This window comes from Zalophus californianus, chromosome 2 (assembly GCF_009762305.2).
Source record: "Zalophus californianus isolate mZalCal1 chromosome 2, mZalCal1.pri.v2, whole genome shotgun sequence".
Lineage (NCBI taxonomy): Eukaryota > Metazoa > Chordata > Mammalia > Carnivora > Otariidae > Zalophus > Zalophus californianus.
The window spans coordinates 6,493,150-6,505,253 of record NC_045596.1 but is presented as its reverse complement, the minus strand read 5'-3'; the positions used below and the strand labels follow the sequence as shown (position 1 = coordinate 6,505,253).

Genomic DNA, 12,104 nt, shown 5'->3' with positions numbered 1-12,104 from the left:
CTTTTCCCACTTTCCTGCCCGCCTTTTCCCACTCCTGACTCTGGATCTACTTGGTCTTTCGTTCTCTATTATCATTAATGGAGTGAGCGCCTACTGTGTACCAGAAACCTACTGTGTACCAGGCACTATAATGGGTGTTTTGTAAACATTATTCCTACTATCCACAACCCTACAAAACAGATATTGTTCCCACTTCACAGCTGGAGAAAGATTACTACTCAAGGTCTGGTCACGGCAGGTGCAGGGTGGATCCAGGCCAGACACAAGCGGTGACTGAACCCCACCATCAGCAGAAGTCCCTTTTGAGGGGGGGTGAGGATCAACACCACAAGGCGTATGATGTTTGGGTTTAACATGAACATATCTGCATTTGAAAGTGTGAACAGTGTCTTCCTGAGATCTCTGAAGAGCAGAGCAGACATCTCTAAGAAGAAGCCCTATTCCCTTAGTTAACTCTAATAGCTGAAAACAAACTTTCCAAAACCTGTAGCAAGGAAACCCACAAGAAAGTTATAAAAATATTTTATTTAAACATTAAGGAAAAAATTATACATACTTAAAAATGATTAAAAGTGCCTACATTAAACAAATGCTAGAAACCCAGGAATTTACACATGATGAAATCTAAAGTGATAGGAACACATAAAATGCTTCCAATTGGCCCTCTCACCTAACAAGACTATTATAAAAATGAGAAATATAGTAATTGCTGAAGCTGGGTTAAAGGCACAGGACACGATCATTCCCTTCTATACACCCAGTGATCGTATACAACCAAAGAATGAACAACTTATCTGAATTTTGGGAGGACATCATGTACCTGTAATGAAACGCCGCTTAAATGTTTACACCAATACTTTCGCCAATGATTCAAACAGATTAACACTGCAAACCAATTACTTCTATTTTGAATTTGAAAAATTCAGTAATTTTTGAGTTTAAGAACAGGCAAATGAGCTCAAATTTATTCTGATTTCAACCAGACTGCAAAGTTACAATTTTTCCCAGGAAACCACTCACTTCCTAGATGCAAAAATGCACTGTAGCATTTCCATTACGTCTGCGATGCTTTCAGCCGGCTGGAGGTTGAAGCGTTCACACTGACGCGCTCTAAAACCTGAAAGGAAACGAGCATTGATATCCGATGCGAGACATTCTATCTTCAGCTTCTGGATCTGTTGTTAGAAGCAAAGTTTAGTCCACATGTCTGTAACATCTCTGGCTCTCCGTTACCAAATATAAATTCACATCAGCAGGGAGTTAAAAGCTCCTGAACGTGTGTAAAAAGTCAAAACTGAACAGCCAAAAATGTTAACGACACCTGGGAGAAGGGGGGAGGCAGGACACATGGTCAGGTGAGGTGACGTCTTGTGGAGGCACACCCGAACCAGGAGAAAGGGCTACTGAGACAGCACAGCGTGTGGAGGGGACTCTCCACCCCAGCGCCGTCAGGGCCATGACAGTGACTGGCAGCCTGGCAGCAATGACATTACGTCCGTTTCTCCTTTATGTGGGTACAGTGACTCTCCTTTAAAATACCAAAGTGGGGGGGGGCGGCTGGGTGGCTCAGCTGGTTAAGCACCTGCCTTCGGCTCAGGTCATGATCGTGAGGTCCTGGGACTGCGCCCCACGTCAGGCTCCACGCTCAGCAGGGAGCCTGCTTCTCCGTCTCCCTCTGCAGCTCCCCCCAATTAGTGTGCTCCCTCCTTCTCTCTCTCTCTCAAATAAATCAAATCTTTAAAAAGAAAAACTAAAACTCCAAAGGAAGCATATGCTGTTAGCTGAAGCCAGTTTTCTTTAGCACCCCAATCATTTACTTAGTATATATTAACTTATACTTCTCTGGGCCTGTTTTCATGCCTGTTGTAAATTGATGCACCAAGCAGATTTCCTCCAAGCTCTGAAGTAAGTGACGGGAAGGGAGGGGCTGCCTCGGTCTTTCTCCCCATGTCCCTCAGCACGTAGAGGGAGTGCCCTCAATACATATTTGTGTGATAAATGAGTCATCTGATACTCGACAAACAGACCCCACTGTGCAAGGCAGCGGGCCCAGGGGGGGCAGTTGTCGGCGGAGAGGAAGAAATCCTATAAGGAACATGGAAGGAAAAGGTCGATGCGTTGTCTGTTAGGAAGCAGCCAGAACTGTCAGAGTGGGTCAGAGTGCCCCTTCTTCCTACGTTGCCAATCCATCAGAGCAACCTGGCCAGTCGTCACGTGTATCAGGTGATGGAAGCTGACTTCAGGAGAAAATAATCTACAGCGTGAACTTTTCCATACCAGAGGACAGTTGCTAAGTTGAACGGCTGAACAGGTGCTAAGCAGTCTGCTACTGCTGGGCCGCCACCTGAAAACTGTCGTAGAGGAAGACACTGTTCCAATGAGTTCAATATAAGAAACACCATTCCAGAACTCCTACCTTTAGAAGTCATCCAAGGAGTGAGATGAGCATCACAACCCCCATGAACTGAGTAAACAATACCAGCGGGGTGAGGAAAGACCACACGTGCCACAGAGCAACGTTGAAGCTGAAAAGGACAAAGCGCACACAGTTAGCAACTGCGGCTGCAGTCTACACACACAGCCCACGGTGGAATCTAGATTTAGAGAACCCACTGCTCCTCAGTCTGGGAAAGTTTGCCTAGCCAGCGACTTTATATGCATGTCATGTTTCTCCACCCTGTGATTTAGCCCATAGTGGAAATATCACAAACTCTTCCAAAAGCATTTGGAACTGGAACCGCTAAAGGTCCTCCCATGAGAGCTGCCCAAGAGGAACCTGAGGGTTGAAAAGTCAGTGTCTGTGATGGAATAGGAATGACAATGGCTACTGCCTTTTATGATCCACATGCCATCAAATGATCACGGTCAAAACAGTTTCAAATATTTTTTTCTTAGAAACAAAGAAAACATAATCACTTAAAAGTTGCTATTAAATTTCCTATTGAGGGGCACCTGGGTGGCTCAGTCAGTGAAGCATCTGCCTTTGGCTCAGGTCATGATTCCAAGGGTCCTGGGATCAAGCCCCGTATCAGGCTCCCTGCTTAGTGGGGAGCCCGCTTCTCCCTCTTCCCGCCCCCCTCCCCAGCTTGTGCTCTCTCTTGCTATCTCTTTCTCTCAAATAAATGAATAAAATCTTTGGAAAAAAGAAGAGCGCCTGGGTGGCTCAGTCATTAAGCGTCTGCCTTCGGCTCAGGTCATGATCCCAGGGTCCTGGGATCGAGCCCCATGTCGGGCTCCCTGCTCTGAGGGAGGCCTGCTTCTCCCTCTCCCACTCCCCCTGCTTGTGTTCCCTCTCTCGCTGTGTCTCCCTCTGTCAAATAAATAAATAAAACCTTTAAAAAAAAAAAGAAAACAGTAAAAAAGATTTCCTATTGAGAAAAACACTATTCCTATCACCAAGGTAAGAATAAGACAGCTTCTAAGTGCAAGTGATTTTTATGGTCTGAATTTGTAGAAGCAGAAGTTACTTAGCGAAAACTGTAGTCAATTAAGATTTTAATGTGTAACACTTCGATAAAGAGAACTTTAAACAGCTACAATCCCACTGTTCTAAAAACTAACATTTCTGGGGTGATCTTACTTATATAATATAAAAGAGCACACCTGTCCACCCACATCACTGAAGGGTTAGTAATGTCCACATTACAAGGTTAATAGGTGTCAATACCCTTAAACTTCAAATACAGAAAATTCATCATAAAAAACATGCATTTAAACTGAACATGTACAGAAGTATATGGTTTTTCCAAAATCAAAATTCAGTTATTACAGAAAAAGGAAAAAAGCTACAGGAATACACACAACAATAAGAGTAGTTTTTCTCTCTGCCTAGCAGGGTCATGGTGATTTGTTTCCTTCGTGTTTTTCTGTAATAGATTTTTCTTCAGTGAGCAAGTATACTTTTATACACATTTAAAAAAATCAATGTTTTTCACTGAATAACTTTTTTTTTTAAAGATTTTATTTATTTATTCATGAGAGACAGAGAGAGAGAGAGAGAGAAGCAGAGGGAGAAGCAGGCTCCCCGCTGAGCAGGGAGCCTGACGCGGGACTCGATCCCAGGACCCTGGGATCATGACCTGAGCCAAAGGCAGACGCTCAACCATCTGAGCCACCCAGGCGCCCTCACTGAATAACTATTAAGAAGAAGGACACTGTGGTGTTTTTATAGCAGCAGAACAGTAAGAACAACTCTAAATCTAACAAGAGAGCGGGTTAAGTAGATCCTGGTTATGTCTCTGTAATAACTATGTAACAATTCAAAACAATAAGGCACATCTATATGTACCAATATGGAAGAATTATCAACTACATGGCTCCATTAAAAAAAAAAAAACGAACAGTCACTTTGGAAAAGAGGTGGCGCTATTTACTGAAATTGGAGATACGTACAACCTCTAAGCCAGCAATTTTACTTCTAGAGATAGGTACATACACGTGTGAGCCTATATACATCCGGACGTGTGTGCACGTGTGCACGAGAGTCCTCTTCCATAATGTTAACAGCATCCTTAGGAACATCACCAAGCTGGAAACAATTCAAATGCTATGGACAGTAGAGCCGCTAGGCTGGGATTCAGCGACAGGCCGGAATGCTACCCAGCAGTGAGCAGCTGTGATACACAAGGCAGATCTAGCGGTAGAGGGAGTGAGACAGGATGAGACGGAGACACGAGGCAGGAACAAAAGTGAGGCTTTGCACACGCCCATAAAGCGCCGTCCAAACCACAGCTCCACTCATGGCGATGTGTTTTCTTTCATGATACAGGAAAGACAGCAGCTTTCCCTGTGTCTCTGAAGTTTTGAGCATGAGAATAATAAAGAGCATACGTAATATTACGTGTAAACCACCAAATGTAAAAGAACACACAATATATGACTCCATTTCTATCAAGTTCAAAAACAGACAAAACAAAAAGAGAGTATTTAAGAGAGGCAAAAGAAAGCAAGTCCCACACGGGTCGGGGCAGTGTCTGTCCCTGGGCAGGAAGGATGGCGCCTGGGGGTGGGGGTGGGATTCTGGGGCTGGAACGGTTCTCCTTGACCTGGCTGGGCTTTCATCAATGCATCTCTGAACTCGTTCAGCTGTACAGTTTAGTTTTTTCCACTTTCTATATGTATTATATTTCACAATGAAAATGACTGAGAAAGCAAAATGCAGAATATATACAGCATGTCACCATTTGCATATTAAGTAGCTAAATACATAAAGAAAGATCCCATTGGAAAGGGACTCCAAGACCAGCAATGACAGGAGGCCATTTTCCCGTGACTCCTTTCCTTTAAGTTTTGTACCATGTACATCAGCACCAATCAAAAACCGTTTTATTCCTGTTAGTCATTTCAAAGTTAACTTACCAAATCCCGGCTGCAATAAAAGTAGCGGTTGTAATGGGTATCAAGGTGGGGTACTTGACGTCATAATCTTCAATTCCACGACACCACTCCAGGTAGAGGATGCAGTAACATGCAATTGACAGGCTGAGGAGCAGCAGGGCACCACCCACGACAAACCAACTGCCAAAGACAAAAGCGACAGGAGGGCTGACAGCACTTAGCGAGTCACCACATGTCTTAAAACGTTCTCACGGACAGCCTAACAATCGATTTTCACGGAGAGTATTGGCTGGGTAAGGGGCCCTGAGGGACCCACAGCTCCTCAGTCCCAGCTTTCAGAAGGCCTCTATCTACCAAGAGATGGGGTGAGACAGGAGGCCAGCACGTGCCGCAGGAAGAAAGTGAGGCTTTAAACACTCGTGTGCTGCACACACTCCAAAACCACAACCCAAAGCATGAGCAAGCTCACGGCCACGCGTCTGCTTTCACGATCCAGGAGAGACAGCAGCTTTCTGTCTCTTTCTGAAGATTTGAGTGTGACAGTAAGAAACAGGGACCATGAACTCCTCCAAATCAAGGACGGTTTTGAGGAACATGGACAATCAATTTGGAAGACGGTTTCTTCAAACTGCCTCTCACAACAGGTTTCTTAGGGAAACACACCCATTTTGAGAAGAGCTCCAACCCTCCGAGGGGCAGTGGCTTTTTCTCACTTCTCATTCTACCCAAGAGCCGACTCTGCGCGTGAAGGCAGCCTCCTCGCCCCTGCGGATCAGGGGAGGAGGCCAGATTTGGGGAACGAAGCCCTTTTCCTGTTTCCTGATGTCCCCATTATCTTTCGCTTCTCCGAGGGGAGAAGACCGGTGTTCTGCGTAGATGAGAGAGGAGTCACAGGGGGGCTGGAACAGTCAAGTGACACTGGCAGTGAGTGAGTGCACGTCCAACCGTGCCAAGGTTCCAGATTCCTTTAAGGCATTTTATGATGCTGGGTTCTAGGATTAATAATGAGAGGCAGGAGGGCGCAGCCTTTCACATCTGCTGGTCTGGGTTTGGATCCAGCAGGACTAGCTTTGTGGCTCTGGGCAAATTACTTAACCTCATGGGGCTTTGGAAACATTACCAGGACTTAGAGAATAGCTGTGAGAATCACAGAGCTGCTCAGAAAAGTGCTTCCCACACAGTTAATGCCCAGCGGTAATTATCACTATTCCAGAGGTGATCCATGAAAAAAAAATCTCCATATTCCTCTTCAAAGACCTCTCTTCTGCTAGAGTGTGCATTCTCAACAGGAGCGATGTTGCCCCCAAAGTGAGGAAATAATCTTACTCTTTCTGCATGTACAAAGCACAGATACTCATACAGTACGTAAGGGGGCAATAAGGAATAACATGTCTTGCAAAGGCTCCTTCAGAGGTGCTAACAAAGGCTGAGGAACACTATTAGTGACCTCCTTGCTTGGTCAGGATCCTTCTGTTCATCTGTTTTTAACTTCATAGAGAATCCTAGCACGGCCATGGAGTCCCGATATGGTAGAGGATAGAAACAGATGAAGAACATGCCTGAATCAAAACAATAGTCCAAGTCAGTGGCCCTCAACCCTGGGTGTGTATCAGAGTCACTACAACATTCCAAAAGGAAGCTAACTTGCCCCAGTCTCCCAAATTCTGGCTTGGTGGGTATGAAGCCTGGGCATCTGGGATGGTAATTTGCATTGTAGTTTTAATCAGCTCCTCGGTGTACGTACGTACACACACACACACACACACACGCACGCACGCACGCACACACACACACACACACGGTAATTTGCATTGTAGTTTTAATCAGCTCCTCGGTGTACGTACACACACACACACACACACACACACACACACACACACACACACACACACACACACAGCAGGTTCCTAAAAATTGACATTTTCAAAGCATCATGGTGTACGTACACACACACACACACACACACACACACACACACACACACACACACACACACACACACACAGCAGGTTCCTAAAAATTGACATTTTCAAAGCATCATGATGTTTCACTTTAATGTTAATCTGTCTCTCCTGTCTTTGAACATACAATCTTACATCTTGCATAGATTTAAAAAAAAAATTTTTTTTTTTTTAAGAGAGAGAGAGCATATGCAAGCTGGGGCAGTGGTGTGTGGAGAGGGGGGAGCAGAGAGAATCTTAAGCAGGTTCCATGCTCAGCACACAGCCCAATGCAGGACTCAATCTTAACAACCCTGAGACCATAACCTGAGCTGAAACAGTCGGACCCTCAACCGACTGAGCCATCCAGGCACCCCTAACCTTGCATAGATTTAAAGAACCCTAATGCTTTGAGCTTCTGAACTTGGGCTAATGGTGGAGCAAGAAATAAGCAATGACCTCAGGCATCAGAAGAATGAACCATATGCAAGAAAGCAGATCACGGCCCACACTCCCTCTCAGGTATTGCTCTCATCCCACGGCTCCAACTCCCCACTGCTTACTGAGGCCCTCAGCAAGAATCCAGGGCTACTCAAAATCCTCAGCCTGTGAATATCCGTTCATGTCTTTTTTATCTAAGGGGACGCTTTTTGGGGGCCAGGCCTGTGACTTCTACTTCCTTCTCCTGCTCCAAGGCCTGGCTTCAGATTCCGAGTCCTGGCTCTGCCACATGACCATATGTGCCTCCAGCACCTTTTATGTGTAACTAATTATCCCTTACCTCACCAATTCCTTAAACTAGTGAGAATACTTTTTTTTTTTAAAGATTTTATTTATTTATTTGAGAGAGAGAATGAGAGGTAGAGAGCACGAGAGGGAAGAGGGTCAGAGGGAGAAGCAGACTCCCCGCTGAGCAGGGAGCCCGATGTGGGACTCGATCCCAGGACTCCAGGATCATGACCTGAGCTGAAGGCAGTCGCTTAACCAACTGAGCCACCCAGGCGCCCACTAGTGAGAATACTTAATATAAGGTGACAGAGGTAAATCCTGTGCATACACTTACACAGCATCCACCACATGACCAATTTATCCATCCTGGACCATAAGGGACTGGTGAGGGGCTAGACATGTGCCTTAATCATCGCCATCACATTTCAGGCTCTCATGACATATGTGAATAACAAAGAGACAGCTGCCACTGCTGGTGTGCAAAGTTACCATTCTCTCTTTTCCCAGCCCAGGTTCTAAACCAACTGAGAGACACGAAGGAGTTAGGCTGATGAGGTCAACTGTCAGCTTTTTTTTTTTTTTACTGATGGAGCTACGGGAAGATGGCTTTGGTGACCAGACATACCTACCAGGTTCCAAGTTGATGTGAAAACCTAGAGACCCTCACATATCAGGGCTACCCCCAGAAATGATGGCAGAGAAAAGCAGACTGGAATCTGTGCTTCCAATGGGCAGCTGGATCCCAAGAGAAAGAAGGTGCTAAGCGACATGTCTGGTTCTTCATCCCAAATCAGTCAGGGAAGGAACAAGGAGGGCAAAGCGCAGAAAGATGGGAGTGTTTAAGGAAAGCTCCAGCTCACAGGAATGAGGAAAGAGAGAACAAGCTCTCTCCCTCCAACAGTTTAAAGTCCCATATGCCTTTCTCCTGACTGCATGCATCTCCTGGCTCTCCCTCCAATGGTCACCGATCTTCCTGAAGGACTTTGAAGAAAAGGTAACGTGGGATCAAACAGTCCTAGCCACACCTTTCTAGTCCTGCTGCTCCTTGTGAACAACTGTGCTCTCATCCTATGCAAATCACCCCCCAATGCCCGTTCCAATGGTCATCAACATCTCCCCCTCTTTGTTCTGCTATGGGGCGCCTCCAGAACACTGTCCAATGTTCAGTGAGGACTCAGGTCTAATTCACAACCTTGTCCCCCACGTCAGATCCTGAGATTATACCAAAGAGATCCCAATCCTCCTGAATGAATGATGATTTGACATCAGCTCCCAACTCCTCCCTTGAGTGACATCAACTCTAATTCAATCACTCCCTGTAGTTACCTTATTAGCTGTAACTACTCTCTGAAAACAAGCTCTGAGACCTAGTTCTTACCCACCACAGCCCTCACCCCCTCCTCCCAGTGTTCCTAAACTTTATCTGCAGAGAGACCATCAGGCAGAATCTTTCTTCTTCCCTCTTTTACAAACGGATTAGGTTCTTAAATTCACTACCTTTGCCATCCTACAACACACTTGTGCTGAAAGGCATACTGAAATACTTTCCAGGCTCATACGTTCTGCTGTACATGTCCAAAGCACACACTCTCATTCACCTTTGTATCACTAGAACCTCTAACACGGTGCCTGGCAGGAAGTAAGAGCTTTCTAAACATTTGCAAAATTCAACTGACAAAACAGAACATGAAAAATAAGATGATGGTGCTTAACTTATGAAGCAATAAAGTTTTCTCACCTACTAGTGTGAAAGTTTTCTTTAATGGTTTTAAAGAAATCAACGTAGTAGGTCACAACAATGGATGCCAAAATCCAGAATCCAGAATGGATATTAAGTCTTGGAAGAGGTTTCTCCTTTTTTTCAACAGCTGTAGAGGCTTCTGCAAATAAGGAAGATTTTAACTTATCAAGTTACCATAAATTTATAAGGAAAAAAATAGCTATTTTAAGCTGGATAAAATAATTTCCTGGACCTTTCCAAAACCCAGATTCTCTCCAATTAGAGTACCAATTTCTTCTGAACAACCACCCAAATAGGTTTATATATGCAGAAGTAATTAATAGGAACCTGCCATAAAACATGTTCAATATAGGAAACTTTTTCCCTCTAAATGAATTTTAAAATCAAATTTACAATTATTATCGTCTTTTAGAAAAAAATGACACCACCGGGTAGTGTAGAATTTTAGTATTATGTTTCAAATATTGCCTAAGAAAGCAGTTAGCCTTGTTAATTAAGAAAAATGCAGACATCAGACATTACAGCACAAAATGGACTTGTAATTTCCCCCAAAATACTACTTTTAACTACATATTTTAATTATTGCAAACAAACACAACCTTTTGAGGCAGCTCAAAAGTGGCAAGGGCACACTGGAGGTCTAGTCTTGGCACAGTACTGTCTAGACAGGTGATGGACAAATCAAATTTCTTCCATTTGAGACCCAATCTGAAAGAAAAGGTGGCTCGGGTTGGGTCTGATGAGTTATTTCCTACAAGTTCACCAGATGAGTGACATGCCCTTTCTCTCAGCTCTTGTGAGAACCACTGGAATACAACTGAGGTCCCCAACCTTTAGCAAGCTATCAGAATCCCCAAAAGGCATGTTCATAATATAAATTCTGGGAGATAGGCTCAACATTTATAAATAAGCATGCCTGGGCATGATTTCTGTTTATTTTGAAAAGGGTAATAAATGCACATGCTTTACAACATACAGGACAAGATCTACAATGAAATCTCCTATCCTTAACCCTAGTTTTTCAACCCCAAAGCAATTACCAATATAACTTCTATGAATTCTTCCATATTCTATGTCTTTACAGGAGAACACACATCACACGTTAACAGGTTCGTACCCAAACGGTGGCATACCATACTTTGTTCTGCGCTTCCCTTTAAAAATCATCCACCCTAGTAAAAAAGAAAAAAGTCTGCCCGCTGTGTCATGTATGAATACATCTAAATGTATTTAACCAGCTCTCTGTTTATGGGCAATTAGATATTTTCAGCCGTTCGCTATTAGAGAGCAAAGCTGAGGTTAAACAAGTTGCACATACGTCATCGGGTTTTGGTAAGAGTATAATTCTTCGGTTGATTCTTAGAAATACAACCGGACGGCATTTTTTTAATTTTAATGGATATTACGAAACAGGTGTTAAACCAGCTCTCCTGAGAATCCTGAAGCGCAGCTGGGATGAAGATGCGCGGGGCTACGCGATCACTAGGAATCTTTTATTAAGCTAAGTACACGACTTGCAAAACTACGCGGCAAGCCTTGAAAAACAAAACCCGGTCCCTCCTGCCAGGGCAGGGCTGCGGGAGGCCCGCGGGGCCGGCCGTTTCCGGGCGCCTCGACTCCGGCCAGCTCGGCGCGGCTCGGGGCGCGCCCGGGGGAACGCCTCACCCGGCCCGGCGTAGCCCTCGCTGTCCAACGGGGCCTCGGTGTCCGGCGGGAAAAGGTATCGCCGCCGGAGCTGCTCCCGGGCCCGCGGAGCGTCCATCTTGGCACCTCCCAGAAGCGCGACGGAAGTGACGCAATCGGATCGCTGCAGGAGGAACTTCCGCGGTCGGATCCCCGACGGGGAGGACTACAGCCTTCTACTGTAGTCTGTAGTCTTCGCGGTTTTAGTTGGTGAGAATCTTGGGTGGGGATGGCTTCGTAACCTCCAAGTTCGAGTACGCAAACACGATTTGAATTTAAAATACCGATCTTGCCCCCACCGTAGCTCTCCCAAGTGGATTCCGGCCTACGGAAGCCCAGAAGGACCAAGCTTATGAACGCCGCCGAACGCGTGCCAGGCGAGGGGGCGCGGCTAAGCGGCACCGCCCCTTTCCCCTTGGCTCTTTGGGGCCCGAGCCGCCTCTGACTCTCCTGCGCCCAAAGCGTCTTAGCACCCCGGCTTCTTTTCTGCTCCTCCTCTTTAGGAGTCGCCCAGCTAGACTTGAAAGGGCCAAAGGCAGCCCCGGGAGGACGAAAGGCCAGCCGGCCTGTCCCAGGTGCCTGCTGCCGAGCCTCGGGCCTGGCCCCTTCCGCTTGGGTGGGCTTGGGCAAGAGATAAACCTCTCTGGGCCTGTATCCTCTTCGGCACCATGGGG

At 45.6% G+C, this 12,104-nt stretch overlaps 1 protein-coding gene across 2 annotated transcripts; it reads right to left on the bottom strand.

Moving 5' to 3' along the window:
- Positions 1 to 506: 506 nt before the first annotated feature.
- Positions 507 to 11,714, bottom strand: TMEM128 (transmembrane protein 128). 2 transcript variants are annotated; one of them, XM_027599813.2, is made up of 5 exons: positions 11,413 to 11,714; positions 9,745 to 9,883; positions 5,359 to 5,517; positions 2,417 to 2,525; positions 507 to 1,117 (listed from the first exon to the last, which is right to left on the bottom strand). In XM_027599813.2, the coding sequence occupies exons 1-4, from the start codon at positions 11,507 to 11,509 to the stop codon at positions 2,426 to 2,428; spliced, it is 495 nt and encodes a 164-aa protein (XP_027455614.1). In that variant the 5' UTR covers positions 11,510 to 11,714; the 3' UTR covers positions 507 to 1,117; positions 2,417 to 2,425. The 2 variants fall into 2 exon arrangements, with proteins under 2 accessions (XP_027455614.1, XP_027455613.1); XM_027599812.2 differs by having other exon boundaries at positions 9,745 to 9,886; positions 11,413 to 11,707.
- Between the last annotated feature and the right edge of the window lie 390 nt (positions 11,715 to 12,104).